General features: G+C 42.8%; 1 protein-coding gene and 1 long non-coding RNA gene across 2 annotated transcripts in view; one reads left to right on the plus strand and one right to left on the minus strand.

Moving 5' to 3' along the window:
- The window catches only part of LOC122784919, a 58,057-nt gene that overhangs the window by 6,541 nt on the left and 32,871 nt on the right, over positions 1-18,645 (minus strand). Inside the window, exon 4 of the long non-coding RNA XR_006362230.1 lies at positions 5,003-5,199. This is a non-coding gene — a long non-coding RNA (uncharacterized LOC122784919). The remainder of the gene's footprint in view (positions 1-5,002; positions 5,200-18,645) is intronic.
- Positions 5-2,987, plus strand: cenpx (centromere protein X). The gene is made up of 5 exons (XM_044050350.1): positions 5-44; positions 564-615; positions 694-747; positions 826-914; positions 1,593-2,987. Exons 1-5 carry the CDS (start codon positions 9-11, stop codon positions 1,605-1,607), a joined length of 246 nt encoding a protein of 81 aa, XP_043906285.1. The 5' UTR covers positions 5-8; the 3' UTR covers positions 1,608-2,987.

Consider the following 18,645-nt stretch of genomic DNA (forward strand, 5'->3'; position numbering starts at 1 on the left):
AAAAAAACATGGCGGAGCATGACGCAGAGATAGTTTTTAAAAAGGTAAGATATTCACTCCGTGAATAGTGTTTTTGCTCGGTGTCAGGTTCATTTTCTGGGCACATTTCTTATCGGCAAACTCCATGTTTTATTTTCGTTAAGCGTTTCTAAACTCTACTTACATCTCGCTCGGATAAACGGTAGTTCAACGTAGTTTGATGTGAGCACGGGACGTTCTTGAACGCACCACCAAGTTGTTAGATAAAATAAAAACAGTCTAAAGGGTGTTGTTTGTTTACGTCCATTAAAAAACTATCTTAAAGCTGTATTTTGTTTTTATGCAAACAAATAGGTTGTGCAAGCGCACTGGTCACTTTATTAGGTACACCTATTCAACTGGCAAATGTCTACCTTGCATCAGGTGTTTGAGTTTTTTATGCAAAATCATCTCCACGGTTTACAGAGAAAGGTTAAATTACAGGAAATTATCCAGGGCATGTCAGGTGAAAATGCCTTGTTTATGCAGTACCTAATAAAGTGGCAACTGAGTGCATACATTGTGATTGTTCTCCTCACTTACAGGAAACGGTAGGGAAACTTCTGTCCGGTTTCTTTAAGGAAGACAAGACCAAACGTGAGTTGTGTAAATATCTTCCTGATGTTTAAACATGTGTAATTTATTCTGCCAAGTCATCATATCTTGTTGTTACAGTGAGTAGTGACGCCACGCTGCTCATGGCAGAGATCCTTAAAGTGTTTGTCCAAGGTGAGAGGTGCAGAACAACATACAGACTCAGTGCTTGAGTTTTCAGTGATTATGCTAATTTGTTGATTTCATTTTCAGAGGCTGCTATGAGGTCACAGAAACAAGCGCAGTCAGAGGACTGTGATCAAGTGGACATCGAGCACTTTGAGAAGATCCTGCCTCAGCTGGCGAGTAGCTCAACAAATCTTTTATACATTATTCAAAAGCCATAAATTACAATAATGTAATGCAGAGGCTGCTCTAATGTCTCGTGCGAAATTAAGAGAGAATATTATATTTATAGTAGAGAGAACAGCATGCCGTCTAAAGTGTTTAGCATGTGGTCCAATGTTGTTCTTAGAACGTGGGTTAATTTCTTCTTCCTTGCTGCGAAAATGGATGACACAAGCAAACTAAACTGTCCTCCCTGAATAAACAATGACGACACCAAAGCATCTAAAAAAAAGTGCCGTGTGGGAGCTGTACAGCTTCTACACAGTAAATGAGAAAGTAAAGAGCAAATCTGTGGACTAGTCAGAGGAGGCTTCAACCTCGTGTGACCATAAATAATGTCATGTTTGTGTATGCGGGGGAATATTTGAATATTTTCGAAACAACATGTCACTGCATATTTATTTGAACTTGATTTTTGGGAAAGGTGACAGCCCTAATGTAGTATGAGGTGAATGTGGCACAGTTTGACACTAACTCAACTAAGTGTTGATTTAAAAAGCTTGACATGCGGTAACTTTCAATATTTTGTTTGCCAGGTAAATGTTATTTGGACATAAATGCATGTGTTTCATGCCTCAGTAAAGACACAGAAATACTCTGTTAATCTCATGTTTTTACACTCTGTCTTGCAGCTGTTGGACTTCTAGGTGCCACACGATGGAGCCAGAGGGTTGGCTGCATGTCCCTACTTTAATCCCACATCTTCAGCTCGTCCAGCTCCATGTTGACTTTAAGTGATGTTTATCTTTTCTGTATAATTGCAATTTCATAATCTCTCAAATCAGAGATTACATGGTAATGCTCATCCTGCAATTGTTTGAGTTGAGTGATTTATTTATTTATTTTTTTGAGTAGAAAGCAACAGTGCTGTCCACTCACCTCCATGCCACCACCAATAAGGCCCACCTGTGCTCCTCTGTGCAACAACAGGTGCTTCCAGCATGCTCCATGGTGCCCTTCATCAAAGCCTCCTGGAGCAGTTGGAAGCAATTAGAGTAATAAGGGGAGCAGCCAGTCCCTTAGATGATGACAAGTGCCAGGAAAAAAGGAGTACCCCCTCCAGCCACTTTGAAGTTCCCTTTTGCTGTCCTGCGATGTTTAGTTGGAGGTGGGGGGAAGGGCAAAGGGGACCTCTGACACAGGGGGAAAGTTGAATGTGAGTGTGCATGCACAAATGTGTGCATGTGCTTGCCAAACATAGCACGAGACCACACGCGTAGATATTCTGTTTGAAAGGAAACATAACAAAACACATCGGAACATGGTCCAAGAAGAGCAGGGTGTAATTCTGAAGGTAAATAAACAAAGTAGGCGAGTAGTCGAGGTGCTTTCTCTCCTTTCATCACAGCAGAGGGGGATGTTGGGATTGCATGGAAGAGGCTAATGTGGGGTTTTCTAACCCATGTGCCTCTGATGGTTTTCCACCAGTGGTGTGTTTGACCAGCGTGTCTTTGCCGTGAGTCAGCATTGCTTCACAACACCTCACACTATTTATTTGTGTGGCTCTTGAGTGACTCACTATGATTACAAACGCTGCTCATGTACAGCTGGAAGCAACTTGAGCTCAAGTCAAGGGCCCAGGCTTGGATAGGTGATCAAGGACGCAGCACCTGGAATTTGACCCAGCACCTTTTTAGCAGGGCCCAGACTGGATTTGTGTTTCCCTGGAGTGACTTCCACAGCAGGCTTTCAGGGAGTTTGGTTGAGTGATGTTGAGTTTAATGATCCCACAAGGACCATTAGTGTAGAAAACTACTTTTTGTGTAGAAAATAATTTGTTTGGCTAATTATTACAGTCTTAATAACAAGTCTTGCCCTCTAGTTTTGTGTCCTGCACTGCCACAAGCTACCCATTCAGCCCCAGCAGACTCCTTTTTTATCAGCAGTTATAAAACTACATTGCTTATTAAAATACAATACCTCCTTGATGTAAAATTGTAAAAAAGTGTATTTTTATTGTAGTGTATATATCATTTCTGCAGTTTTGTTCATCCGTGCATCAATAAAAATGATCTTTGGCTCCAGAATTTGGTTTTCCTTTTTTCCCACAATGAGTTTTTGGAAGGTCTTTACACAGGCGAAGTAATGCACTACTGTACAACTTTCTCTGTATGCATCTTAGTGGAACAAATTACATCTGAAGGCAGTATTATTAAGCATACGAAAGCAGTTAGGACAAGAATGGGGAGGGGCATCGAAGAGAGTAATGAGTTAAAGCTTTTCTTGATCATACATTAAAGGCAGGGAGTGTCGACAGCCAGTCCAGACGCTTTGGAGAAGCTCCGGAGTAAGACGCTTTTCCCAGGAGACAGAGACTGATCTGTCTCCAGCCTTCTGGCTGGTCTTTGAACGGCACTGCACATGGCATAAGGCTCTCATCATCATCATTGCCCTAGTGTATCTGCCTGATTTTATATATGTATATATAGATAATTTCCTGGGGTTAAATTTGGCTTCTTGAGTAAGTGTGACTGAGCTGCGTCATGGACAAATTTGATGTAATACAACTAAATGCCCACTTATAAATTCTGGGAACACCTGTCTTCATTAGGTATACTATACATTTATAATATAATATAAGGCTGTGTCATACCTCAAAAGTCCCTGTGAAGGTAGGTTAGGATTATTTTAGACTTCACTCCTTTATTCCCCAATCACAAGTCTGTGGTTGTTGTTTTTCCTCCTGTTACAAAGACACAGCTTTATTCCATCGTCCCAACTTTCTGTCATAAGCCAAAGCTCCTTTCTTCTCAGGCCCAAGCTGGAGTCTCATCAATGACAACTACTGATTACAGTCCAATCTCCTTGCTGTGATGCTGTCATCTCTGTCACAACTGGAACAACATCCATGCCTGCAGAATGTGAAGTGTATGAGCCACATGAAAGTTAACTGGTGGGTATGGCACATACAAATCACTTTTACCAGTAATGTGTGCATTAAACATTTTACAAAATGACTTTGTAAATGGTTCAATTTAAAAAAAATAAAAAATCTGGTTTATATCTCTAGAAACATTATTAATACTTGCTAAACATGCCACTGTCTCCATGCATCCACCTGGCACTCGCTCAGAAGTGGCTGTCATCAGGGACAGAAGGAAAAACCAAATAAAATCCATGCCTGGCCAAGTGTATGATAGTTAAAGAATATGTTTGCCACTTGTTCTAGTTGTTAGACTGGTGTTTTTAGCACACAGGAGCTCACAAGATTTAACCATGATATAAAATGGCAGATTTTCCCCCGACACATTAATGGTCTTTGCTGTTTGATTGTCAGACTTCAATGTGGGGTTAAGTGTCTTGCTCAAGGACACATATAGACTAGCAGAACCTGGAATTGAACCCACAACCTACCAGTTGAAAGATAACTCACCCTACCACTGAGCTACCATGACTCAATCCTAATTACTCACTTTTTATACCAGAAAATTGCTGACGATACTTAAGTGCAGTAAACGTCATATACTTTAAGACTTTTACTTAAGTAGTATGAGAAAAAAAGTGACTTCAACTTTTACTCAAGTGTCCCTTTTAGGTACTTTATACTATAGGTGTCATCTGCCCCAAGTGCCCACATTTTATGAGGACGTATACACAGATAAATATGTGATGGCATGCATCTGTTCTCAGATGTATGTGCTTGCATGCATGTTGTGCATGATCTGGGGCTGTGATGCATTAGTGTTCAAGAGACAAGAGGCCCTTGTGGCCCCCTCATGGGCACGGAGCTGTCTAACCATGTAGGAATGCTGAAGGGGACACAGAGCGAGCGCATTCCTCTTAGATACTCCACACGCAACTCCTACACTCATGAAAAGTTACAAACATTTATAGTCATGGTCAAAAAAACAAAAACAAAAAAAAAAGAAAGTGTGCATGAGTTCTACAGAAAGAAAGAAGGCTTGCATGTGTGGAGAGAATATATAAAGTGGTGATATGCAAGTTTTCCTGAAGGCCCCGAGTCTCTCTGAGGGGCCTGGGTACCACAGGTCAAGCTTGGTTAAGGAGCCACAGGGCCCAGTCGGAGATGATTAGAGCATACCTGGCGGTTTGAGTCACTTCGGAGCTCTGCTGGGATCACTCCTAACTGGTTGTGGCGCTTGGCTGTTAGTCTGTGGCTGGAGATGGTCTGCTGCTGTGCTCTGTGTATTGGCTGGGTCTTTGGTAGCCATAGGGGGCGGAAAGGATTCTTCCGGAACCAGTGAGGTGGATGATAAGGTCAAAGACCTTCGCATGCAGCTGAAGAGGGAAAAAAAGAAGCAAGAGAGATGTACAATTAGACCCGCAGCTGGGTTATTTCTGGAGCTCTGTACTGCTACCTTAACTACATTACCCTCCTCTTTCACCCCAAGTCCTCTCCACCTCCCTCCTCTGCGAGGTGGCCTACATGGTCAGGGCATAGGCGATAACAACAGAGTAATCCCCTTACATAACCCTGCACAAATTCACTGAAACCATTCAATTAATTATGGGAGAATCTAAAAATAAAGAAGCCAGGCAAGGTGATGCAGAATGGGTGTGTGTGTGCGTTGGGGGTGGGTGCTGGTGGGGAGGGAGCTGGATGAATATGCCAAATAGGCAACACTATTTTTAGGTCCCTTCAAAGGCAGTGACAAAAAAATATTTGGCAGTGACCGTTGCAGGATCTGTCAGTCACACTTAGAGCTGTGACCCTGAAGGTCACACACTTGGAATGATTAAAGGGCCAATGTTTGATGACATTTAAAAGTAATGGTCCAAATCTCTTTGTGTGTTGGCAGGTGGCACAGTATGAGGTTGGCCTCTGTGCGACTTATTAAAGGGCTTCATCAGTGGACATGTAAAGCCCTCAGCAACGGGCTGAAATAAAATCATGCCGCTGCCTGGTTTCAATGTCACATTTAAGTGATGATGAAGGTCAGAACGTTTGGGTGATGTCACCATTGGCACAGCTTTGCATCAGGTTAAATGTCAAAGGTCTCAGTCCAAAAGGAGGCCAATAAAAGTCATGGATTACATTGGCCACGTTCCCATTTCTTGTATTAGGCCAAAACAAGTCTGTCTAAAGTTTCCACCACAGGTCCAGAGGCCAGCATGTTGACCGTCTGTCCTCACAGTGGTCAGGGGCACCGGAACTCTAAATTAGCACCACTGAGTCAACAAGGCTGCTTTCATGTGGACAAGGGCTCATGTCAGATTGCAGGGGAGGTCAGGCTGTAGGGGTCAAAGGTCAGTATGCGGTGTCGGTCCTCGTCTTTAACAGCTTCCTGTCGAGTGTGCCGCACAAACCCGAGCAGTAATCCCTTGTGATACAAATTCAAAGCAAACAGAGTGTTGTAATGTAACAAAGTACAAAATTCACATATCTGTACATTTCCGCTCACTATCTTTGTTACTCGTAACTACCAAATAAAATCAGAAGAGTTGGTAATGATCTGTATTTATATAGAGCTGCTTTACACTACAGTTTTCACACATCTTTCATACCCATTCACATGCTGCAACATGGGGTGAAGTGTCTTGCTTAAGGACACATATAGACCAGCAGAGCCAGGAATTGAACCCACAACCTTCCAGTTAAAAGACAACTCTAACACTGAGCTACCATGGCTCAATCCATACTCCTCATTTTACTTTTACCTCTAAAACCTAAGTACATCTTATATCAGAAAATTACTTTTGATACTTAAGTACAGTAAATGTCATAAACTTTTATAAAAAAAAAAGTGACTTCAACTTCTACCAAAGTAATTTTCTGGTCAGATAGTAGAAGCAAGTCTGTGATTTTTTTTAGTTCACATTCAGGCATGTGTCTATGAATGATGATGTTGGTCTTTATTTTAATCAAATCTACTGTGACTCTGTTGAAATAAAAGCAAGGAAAAAAAATATCTACACTCTACAGGTTAGATATCTCACATATCTAACCTGTAGAGTGTAGTAAAATTATCAATGTATAATAATTACTATATAGTATCTATGTCCACTGTATTGTGTCTTTGTGACAATTCCCAGAATGAGATAAGGTTACAAGGTAAAAATTCATTGCACATTTTGTCAGATAAACAGTATATGGTGTAAAAGTACAGAACACTACAGAAGCAGAAGAAATCGCAACTTGATGGTGTGAATAAAGGCTAGCAGCTGTTGATGCATGATGGGCATTTTGCTGCTGCTTTCATCTGTAATAATGTACTAATATTTGCTTATTGCACTAGTCCACACATATCTCTTCCACCTCGTCTACCACTTCCACTATTTTTCCTTGAATTGTTCTTCTCTTTCCGTTCAAGATTTCTATGTATGAACTGAAAATAAATAAAGACATACAGATAGAACTACACTATAAGAAAGACGTGCACATCTTGAGGAACAAACTTTTAGATTTCAAGGTCTGTCCTCAATGATTAATTTAGCCTTTGATATAAATGTTTCATTCCACATAATGTGGCGCTGAGGCTCCAGCTCACCCTCAGACTGTGACGGTGCACCTGTTTCAGGTTCTGCAGTGCTGCGGGGAATGTCAAAGTCCATGTCCCATATGAGACACACCGCAAGACACTCTGCTCTGTGGTGTCTCTTTTTCCCTTTGAGAGAGCAGAAAGCCACGAAGGAAGCAACTGCGTCTTTTGTGTTCCTCGACATAAAACCAGGAGCCATGTCACCATGAGCGGGTGATTTACCAGCCTGTGTGGACATCATACTGGTAAAGTAAAGCGGAGCTGCTGGAAACATGCTGGCCCGAGAGGAGCAAAAAGAGGAAGGAGTTATTGCACCGTTTCAAATCACACAACTGGAGCTTGGATGATGTATGGTTACTGCTGTTGTGGACAGTCAGCTCTGAAATACATCCTTAAATCACATGGTTTGATTTTTTTGTGCTCTTGGTGAGAACTAAACACACAGAGAAGGAGGCTGCTAACATCAAATGACCTCTCACATTTGCAGGCAGGGGAGTTGCACCGCTCTCTTCCATAATTGTTCTACCTTCATCTCCTTGTTTTCCAGACATAAAATATAAAACCTTTCCAAAAACAGCAAGAGAGCAGATCCACTCACAATGCGCTGTAATGTAAAAAAAAAAAAACTCTCCTGGAAAACAACAATAAATTTGAAAGGGCTTCAAAGGGACTGCTAGTGCGCTTACTTTTCTATACATAAAACAAAGCACCGGCATGTAAAACCACTCAATCGCTCAGCCTGTGATGAAACACACATCTAACAACACACTGACAGAGACCGAGAGAGACTTACAGAGGCTTTTATGATGTCTGACTGTTGGGCCTGTTAGCCAAACAATTCATCTCTTTTCTTTTTCACATTTCCTAACTTTTTGCTTCACCTTTGCTTTTACTCCCACCAGTCAGTCTTAATATGGTCATACTATGCACCAAAACAAATCTGTCCACAGAGCTTCATGTTCATTTTGCATTCTCTAAATTGGTTTAGCTAAAGACCATTAAAGGAACCACAGGCGTTTGTGTGTAACTTTTAAATCTAAACGTCTAGAGGCAGAACAAGTATCAACAACAAAAATCACCATAAGTCACGCACTCAATCATAGGCATCTTAAACCTGTCCAACACTAGAGGATTTTCAAATCTGATTTGATTTGAAGGTGGGAGACGACAGACACAACAAACTTTGTAAAAGATTGTCAATGTTTTAATGCTGTGAAAGCACAGGCAAGACGATCCAGTCCAGATGCAGGACCACCCACTTGGCGTTTAATCAAATGATTTCAGGGACAAGATTTCAGGGATTTGGAATCTCACAGAAACTGCAGACACTGACAGTAGCTTTTTTGTGTGTGGTGTTTCAATCACTGTTTAGTCGTAAATATCAACATGTTTAATACTTTACATACGATTTGATGCATCCGATGATGTTAAAATCATCTGTTAACCCCTCGCACAACAGGATCATTTGGGCAGATAATCTCTTCAAATTAGCCTCAAATCAGAAGGCACCCAAGATTGTCGGAAGGGCCAGATCGGGACCGAAACCTGGCTAGTTATCCTCTTGTGTGGGGCAGGCTTTACAGAGTGGAAACAAGACCATACACAGCCCCCGATGGTGCTGTTGGATGGTGCATTGATACACAGGCTTCAAGATGCAAATCAATGGCTGGGCAATATCCTGCATCCTCATTCGGTCAAGAGGCACACTGTGACATGTGTGAATGCCCACAGAGAAAAGACCAGGTGTCCCCCACTTCTCTTCCTCCTCTCCCCCATCCAGCACAGATCCTGCTAACAAGGATGTACCACCCCGCCACAGGAACCCAGATCACTGAGCTGTGGAGGTCTGTGGGAGTGAGGACCTAGTTGACTTACAACCGCTGGCTGACAGACACAAGTGGCAGAGAAAGTGTGTTAATGACAGGATGTGAGGTGTCCGAGATTTCAAGCACTGATTGTTGTAGCAGTGTAATTACATAATAATACAGTTAAAAATTGTCTGTCACTTCCCATTTGACAGCAAACATGAAATAAAAACTGAAGTGAAGTGTGCAGCAGTGGTAAGAGTGACAGTTCTACTGCAGCATGCTTTCGATTAAGGCCTGTGAAGTGAGCTGCTGGTTTCTATTTGCTGGGCTCGATGAAGACCTTTTCCAAAAGTGAAAGCATTCGACAGAGAAACAGTTCAGAGTGATGATATGAAGTGTATCAACTACAAAAGAAACCACAGCAGAAAATTTGATAGAAAGAATGCCTCTAGTCAATCATCTAAGAGAGGCAAATTGAACTTTTATTGGTTTCCCAGGTGGAAAAAAAACACAGACAGGGCAGGGCAAGTAAGTTTGAGGTCATGAAACTTTGTATTTGCTGATGGTAGCCTTGTCTCCTTCCTTCATCTTTCTCGGAATATTTAAAGGAAAGTCAGATGCTCAGAATTTTATTCCTCACTGCATCTTTGATGCTGGGAGGGGAAGCAGGCCTTGTTCATCCACAGCTGAGTAAACTACTTAAGTCTACCGTATATGGCTACATACATGATTTTTGAAGTGGGAAAACCTTAAAATGTGGTAATGATAGAGACAGACAAACATAGCAATGTTTGATTGCCAGACTTCCTTTTGTTATTTCACTCCGTTTGAAGTGCGAGAGTGAGTGAGTGAAATCTTCGAAAACTGTCTTCAATTTCTGCACTTTCTTTAAAATCCAATAGTGGCAATAAAATCAGCTTGACGGCACTCACAGAGCAGTATTTCTTGGCGACACACTATTCTGCTACCAAAAACTGCAAAGCCAGCCAGAGCTTTGTCTTTCCATGAAATCACTTATTGTCCTTTTTAAATTATCTGTGTTACACCTGTCTGCAATAAGATAAGCCATGTGTCTGTTTATGTGCTGCCTATATGACCTGATCGCTCTCCAGTGGCGCTGCTGGGACAGATGTTACAGTCGCATCTCTCCACCTCGCTGGAGCACATACTGATGGTTCACAGACTGTTTACACAGTTTCCATTCATCTGTGCTATGACCATTCCCAAGTGGATCCATTTGCCATTTTTTGGTGGTTTACACAGCATATCCCCTCTAGCATGTGGAACCCATGTTCTTTACCCTCTGCTTTTTCCGTGACTGCACACAAAGCAGGAAGTCAAGATGTATGTCCACAACTTGTACACTGTGGAGCGGGCCTGGCGGTATGGCATCTAAACACACTGATGACTGTGTATATGGAGTAAATTAAAAAAGTGACATTAGGCTTTGATCGTCTAATTATAGCAGAAAACAACCTGGCAGCAGAACTGCTGTGACTGACCGCAACACCTGAATTTTCCCCCTCACCAATAACAAAACGGTCTCAGACGTAAATGTTGAGGTCCAGCAGGTGAAGCTCTTTGATTCCAACTAGAGTATTTACAGAGCCACAAACAAATGATCCCTGCAAACATACCTTAATAGTCTCAAGCCTTTTTTTTGGTCATTTGGAGCTGCTGACAGCAGTGATAAACTACATCAATCATAATGAAGCTGCCAATCACAGAGGAGTATGCCTTGTATGTCACCCCCAATAACCCTCATGTGGAGGATGACGCGGTAGAAGATGGATGGATGGATGGATGAATGGAAGTGCCACTGGGGATGGATTTTGCAAATTAACATCTGCTATAAACACGATGATGCTTCCATCAGACAGCTGTCTTCAATTTGTCTATGTACACTGGATTGATCAAATAAACCATAAACCATAAATACTATACATCACTGTGCAGTTCACTCTGTCTATTTTCAGACATAACCTCCAGGAAATGTCCTCTCTGGTAAATGTCCAGACCCCAGTGACCATCTGAAAGCAGCTCATGAAATAGTCTTCCATCAGATCACCCTGATTATGTTGCATCTTTAATTGGACATCTTATAGGAATCTGCAACGCGTTAGTGATGTGTCTGTGAGCCACTGCAACTGGAAAATGCAGCGGCCAATGAGCTGCAGAACTCGATGGCCACTACAAAATCAGGCAAGTGTCAACTAAGCTTTAGGTGACACAGGGAGGAGCAACATTATCACTCAGGGCCTGTAAAAGGCAGGTGCAGATTCAGGGGGTAATTCTCTGTAGGTTCACCCCAGTGAGAAAACCTTGTACACACAACCCTGATACATGGAGTGATCTCACTTATACAAACTACAGCTTTCCCTCAAACCTAAAGAAAACATTCAATTACTGTCTAGCAGTCACTTTTACCTTGAAAAGCCTTAGTTACTCCATAGAGACATTAACACAGGTCTACACCTTAGTGATGCCCTTACTTGCCATTTAGCATTAAGCTGGCTGAATAATAAAGCCAAGGCTGAGGGAATGTTGTCAGGTTTAATGAGGTCCTTGGTGAAAAAGGGCTGCTGTGTCGGCACCACCAAAGGCTGCTCCCTGAATTCACCTCCAGTGGACCAAAGTGGTCCTGCAGGGATTTGATAGGGTGGGGGAGCACAGACTGTCTCTCCCCCACTGTGGGAGTATGAGGGCCTGTAGTGGCATCAATAGCCTTGCTGTGCATGGCTAGGCGGGCAGAAAGCACAGAGTGGAAGAGGTTGTAACTGTAGTGCCACAGAGTGATGTGGCACTGAGAAGGCCAAACAGCAGTGAGCACACAGCAAGAAGAAGGCCCTAAAGCAGACCATGGTCTTTCACCTCAATTGACTGCAAAGAGTAAAATATGAGCCTCTTTTGCTCCTCTGGTCGAGTCAAAGAATGAGAACATAAAGTGCCAGCAAGGGTATGAACAAGTATGACCACAAATAAACATATGGAGACAATGACATGTAAGACAAAGGGGAACAGAGCCAAAACAATGACAACTGTGAAATTCTGGGCCATATTTAAGAGGGGTACATGGGTCACAGTTTCACATGGAGTCCTCCGCCTCCAAACCCCATTCCAGTTACTTTGATTCTTTATTCATCCCTTTCTTCCCCACTCCTCCACCTCCCACCCACCACCACATCCTTAGGTCCAGCTGATGGAGGCTCTTTTGTCCACCAGCACCCAGGCAACAACATCAAAGGGCTGTTGGGTGTAAATGCAGAGTGCCTGAAAAACAAAACAAAAGTGAAAAATAAAGAAGTCCCAGAGGGGATGGGAGATATTCACAACAGACTCCCAGAGAGGGAGGGGTGTACAGGAGGGAAGAAAGAAAGAAAGAAAGAAAGAAAGAAAGAAAGAAAGAAAGAAAGAAAGAACTTGCTCGCTCTCTGTCATTTGTCAGTCGTTCATCATCATTTATTGAATACACAGAGGTGTGGGCTGGGTCATTCTCACTTTAATGACAACAATAAGCAAATGAAATAAATGACATTATGCTTTGTATGAGACCATTATAACACTCTCTTTGTGCTGATCATCAAAGCCCATTAGGGGACAGTGAAAGGCCCTGCATTGCTGTTCACGACCACTTCCTCATTCAGTGACAGCTGAATTGGAGGCTAGATGAATTGTTGTGCAAGACAATGTCACGCTTTTGGACTGAATGCTTTGCTTTGATCTCGCTCGATGTCCTTGAGGCTGCAACAAGGGGCTGATATGTTAACAACCAGTCTGGTTACACTAGTTCTATCCTCTACCTAGTGTGATGCCCATCAGAGCTCCTTGGGGAAGGGGACAGTAGGAATGGGGGGTAAGGGAGATCAACAAAGCCTTAATTCCCTCATATGGGACTCCTGTAGAGTCACGCATGGTGTACTTGCATGCATGCCTTGTCTTGCACCCTCAAAGTACCCGCCAGTGACACGCAGACTCCGGAGCCTGGCACCAGGCCTCCTACTGGCTTGGAGCAAACCCTCTATTCAGAAAGAAGGAGGAAACACAACTACATCAGGCCCACAGCTTATAATTAAAACTCCTCAGCCTCAAAGAGCACAGCATCTCCATCCTAATGGTAGGCTTCCATGTGAGGCATTGGTTTAATACTTACACAGTGTCCCATTAGACAGTGATGTGGACAGAAGAGGAAAAGAGGCATTAGGACTACAAAGAACACATGTGTCCCATTCAGGATTAGAGGTTTGCCCTTCCCCTCAGTAGCCTAATTGCTGGATTGGCCAGATCAAAATCACTTCATTGAGATCAAGGCCGCTGTCTTGCCCTTGTCTCACTATTCTGTTGCACAGTAACTCAACAAAAGCAGCAACAGAGGGGAGTCCAGAAGTCGCGGAACGAAGATGAATGTAGTTCATGTTTAGAGAGCATGTTGTGTGATTAAGGGAAGCCCACATCAAACATTGTGGCTTAAGAAAACCACCAGTTGAAAAACAAGATGCTTCTTCAGTGTAGAGCGGCACTGACTGGAGATGCTGTTGTTCAGAATGTGGACCAGCCCAAACTAACCCGCCTGCCTGTCTGTCTCTTGAGACAGACAGGGGAATAAGAGACATCTTAGAGTCGTCAAGGACTTGGGACTGTTTCTGGGTAAGAGAGCAGGAAGCGCTTCAGACTTTAATTCAAAGTAATAACACATATAAAGGGACACGTATTATGTGATACATGAAATACATGAACATGCTACAGGAAAGAGTTAAAAGGCATCACTTTGCATACAAAAAGAGTTTGAGTGGGAGACAGTAAAAGAGATGTGTTTCAGTCATTTGTTTAACATTTCTACGTATTTGGACAAAACCTCAAGGCTCTCGTGGGCTCTGTCATGTATCAGTGGGAAACGCTGAATGAAATGGATGGATAACACCCCCTTTTCCCACAGAGAGCACTGCATGGACAGGAGAACAGCAATATTGTGGCCACATGTGTGAGTTTGTTTACTTATGCTTGGTTTTTAACTGAAGGAATCTCATGATATAAACCACAACATAACAGACTAAATTATTAGCATGTTACCGCACTACACACTCTTGCCCTTTGACTGGAACCGAAGAAAGTGCACTTCGTCAAATGTGCCTTCTCTCTCTCACACACACACACACACACACACACACACTGGATTCTCCTCACTCTCTAAGGTAAAGAGAAGGAAAGTTTATTTCTCAAACCCCAATCATGGAAATCTCCCCTTTAAACAATAAACTTTTAACTTTATTTCATCTCTCCCGTTGCCAGGACCACATCAAACACATCCTTAGGTCAACAAGGGTCAGCAAAGGGATTTTGGATAATGATGAGGCTCAAAGAAAGAGATTGAGTGTGGTGAAAGAGAGAGATGGTAAAATAAGGGGAATGAACTATTGGGAACTGAAGAAAGGATGGGGCTGGTGAAGAAGGAGAAAGAAGGTGCAAAGGCTAGGACTCATAATGACAGACCCCCTGATTACATTGTTGCACAAATAAACAGACCTTCTCCAGGCTCCCTGGAGTCCAGCTGCAGTGCAGGACAGGAAAGCTTTCATTTCAGGGGGCTGAGGTTGAGTCAGGCAAGTGATGGGATGGGGCCTGGCTGTCTACCCATACCGTTTCTTCACATCTCCATCAGCAAGTCAGTGAACAACATCTCATTTGAGAAGCCTGTTGATTAAGTGCCATTTCCTGCAACTACACCGGCTGCCGAGAAAGGCCGTCAGCATGTGCATTCATAACTGTCAATCTCAGCAGAAGAAAGAGCTGCACAGGTTAAAAAGAGGAGAAAGGCGGCTGGAAATTTGCTTTTTGATGATGGTGATGATGATGAGGGGGCCATCTGTATGGGGTCAGATAAGTATTAGAGGAAAGAGGCTGAGAGAGACAAGGTTCAGAGGGCCTCAAGCCACATCTGCAATCGTCTTTCCTTCACCTCCGACCATTATGGAGTCCTGGTCCTCTCTTCTTTCTGTGCCCCACGGCTACCAAGGCCCACATCAAGGCATGCCCGTACCAAATGTATGCCCCCCCATTAAGGGGCCATCATCAGATAAACAAGATAAACAAGTCCAATTCCTGGCAGGACTGATCAAAGGACTCAATGTTAAGCCCATGGCCAATTTCAAGTTGGAAAAAAAAAATCAAACACAGATGAGGTCACATGGAAATGCAGGAGGGTGATCCATTGTCCCTTTATGGGCACATAAAGCAAAAGGGACAGTGAAAGAGGGAGGAGGAAAAAAAGGAAATGGTTTGTCAACACGGAGAAACTCTCTCAAGCGCATCACTGCATCCAGTACCTTCGCCGTAAAATCTTAATTCCTGCCATTGTTGCATAGACTGGTGCACCTGTTCGCCACTGCAAAACACGAACAGTAAAACCACAGAAATAGAATTCCTCAGATATGTTTAAGAGGGAGTAGCATAGACTCTGCTCCAAGATGTTGAGCTCTTCTTGGCTACAGATCGTGGATGCAACAATGATATATATTGATCCCTCTACTTTCCTTGGATTTCCGTGGCAGGTGATTGCGTCATCAGACTAAAAGCTTGTGCGTGTGGATGGCATTCCATTTATCTTTTTTTTCCCAAAAGATCATGTGTCAACCTTCCTTTGTAAATCACCTTCATCCCTTAATGCTCAACCTCCTTCCATGTCAAACCGAGTATAAAGATGAAAGACAAAGTAATGCCAAATATGTGTGTACATGGATGCATTTATCTGATTTATTTTCAGACGTGTACTCCCAGACGTCCTAACGTTTTATGGGAACGCATCATCGCATCGTTTTTAGGGATGAATTTTGAAGCTAAACAATTGAGAAAAATGTTGATTAATTGGAACGTGTTCATGGTGTCAAGACAGATGCCTGCTTTTGCTCATGTAATCAGTTGATACACATTCACACTGGGGAAAAAAGGAAATTCCACTGGCTCCCTCGAAAGAGGGCCATATTGAATTGTAATCAAAAGATTATCCCAGAATAATCAAACAGCCCCCCCATGGGACCACCCACAGAGAATAGAGAGAAACGTAAGCCTGGCCACATGCTCTGCTTACTTCACTGAGAGCTCCATGGCATGGTCAAGACAGGAACAAGAGAGAAGTACTGAGGGTTTTTGTCCCATCACTTTCAAAGGGCTGCGGTCCATTTGTTGTGAATGGCATCCTTGAGTGGAGTGATGGAAGCAACTCAACAACAACAAGAGGTATTTTGATCACGTAGGCTTCCTCGCATTAGCCCTAATTCACAGAGCCCCACAGTTTACTAATGTTTCAGTTGCTGGCTTATCACATAATGGGAAAAAGTTGCAGCCCATAAACAACGGCTTTATTCTTAAATGATTCTGATGATGTTAATATTCAGATCTTGTCTCATTGACGGACCTCTGTCTGTTTTAACTGAACGGGAGAGCTGTAAAAACCGCTGGCAGAGATTAGACGTGTGTGATGAGCGCACTAGTGCTGCCTGAGATGTGAAAAACTTGGGGGAGGGACTCTAAAGACACAGACCTCACTACACCTGGCAAATACATACATATGCAATTCTTGTTCACAAATACTAAATCATGTTGTTTGGTACAGTACGGTGCCGTTCGGAATGGTAAAGCCCTCGATCAAGCTCACATTTCAACTTACCAAGTACCTATACTTGGTAAGTGGGGTGTGCACTGTGCTTGATGGCCGTGTCAGTGAGATACGTAGCACGTTTTTGTACCGGTGCGACAACAACGGACAACAACATCGAACGTGACACAACAGACAACAACGGAGCAGCTTGTTCTTTTCTTGCTTGGTTTGTGGGTGTTTCAACAAGAGCTCTGTCAAGCTTTGTATGAGAACAGACTGCCACCGTTGAAGGAACACCGGTCACCGAGTGACGCTTTTCTTTAGACTGTTGTAGGTCTAGCTCCACCCGCACCATTGCTCTGGTACACCAAGGGAAGGGTAGAAATTTAACAGTTGGGGACAGTTATTTTGGTACTATTCCTAATGGGAAAGCAAACAAAAACCAAATGACAGACAGTAGTATTTTTGGTCTGAATTGGTGTGTGAGAGAGATATATGTGACCGTCAGTGGATAAGCAGTACAGAACATGGACGGATTATTACATTGGGATGTCAGCTGAGTCAGCAGTCCCTGAGTGTGATCCAGGACACGTTTCACAACACTGAGAGTGCATGACGACATGCATCTAAGAGATTGCATCTCAAATAGGTCCTCAATGCATCTAAGCTGCTTTTACACATGTTGTCACAGCTGTCCACTTGCATCACTCAGGATGGATGAAGCATGAAGAGAATGACGGTCTTTGCAGTCTCTGTGTGTATAAAATAGATAACCTGTCAGGTCAGTACAGAGCAGCAGCTTGGCAATAGCTTGAAAGTGCTTGCTGGTAAACATGTAGTCTTGATGGTTTTATGTTTCAGTGACTGTTTCACACTTTTGTGGTTGTTTCAATCACATGCCGATCACATCAACATCTAGTTTAAGATTAGTTTTCAAAGGGTCAAAATCACAGGATAAATCCAGCTTGTGTTAGATAAGAGGGAAGTGTTTACACATGAAGAGAATTTTTTCTTTTCTTCTCAGTTTGGGGTGTTGGGTGGAGGTGCTTGTGGTAGGTGGTCGGTACAAGATAGACAGACCCCACCCAATTTTCTTAAATCCTGGCTAATTAAAGGACCATGAGTCATCCATAGAAAATTTGATGGGATCAAAGAGACCTGGATGTCCTCTTCTGTAATTTCAAATTACTCATTTCTGTTATTAATTATACATCTTAAGTGCCTTTGATGAATGCTGCAGACTATCCTTCATCAAGAGGACATTATGTCTGGAGCAAAAAAACCCAAAACAGTTTCAATGTTTTTGGCTCCAAAGAATCAGCCATTCCGGGGGGGTTTATCAGCTGGTCCTGTCTCATTGTATCACTATTATTATTTTTTTGTCCTGTGTACTTTTTAGCAAAACACCCACATCTGACGTCATTGTAATATTGTCATTTCAAGAGTAGTCCTGGGAGCAGAGCAGGGGTTGTGATTGAACTTTGAGAGCTGCCCTGAAGCTGTACTTTGAGGAAGAAACCACGGCACCACAGATAATGCTTTACAGTCCACTAGTCTCAACTACTGTCATCAGATTTTCTCTTGGTAACACACTAAAGACGATTGTCATCCCGGGTTTTCTTCGGTGCAAAGGCCACCGCCTTGTTGTCAGACTGAAAGCGAGGTTCGAAGAGGATGAAAAGTTAGAAATGATCTCTCTGGGGACTGAATTTGCTGTTGTCAATACGAAAGCCTGATACTTAATTCAACTTCTCAGTGGTCTGATTCGTCAAATAATGCATTCATCTCATCTTCAAACTGTCCAGATGGAGACAAACATGAAAAGAAGACTTCTGCACAGACAGAC

The sequence above is a fragment of the Solea senegalensis genome, linkage group LG19 (genome assembly GCF_019176455.1).
Source record: "Solea senegalensis isolate Sse05_10M linkage group LG19, IFAPA_SoseM_1, whole genome shotgun sequence".
In the NCBI taxonomy this organism is placed as follows: Eukaryota; Metazoa; Chordata; class Actinopteri; order Pleuronectiformes; family Soleidae; genus Solea; species Solea senegalensis.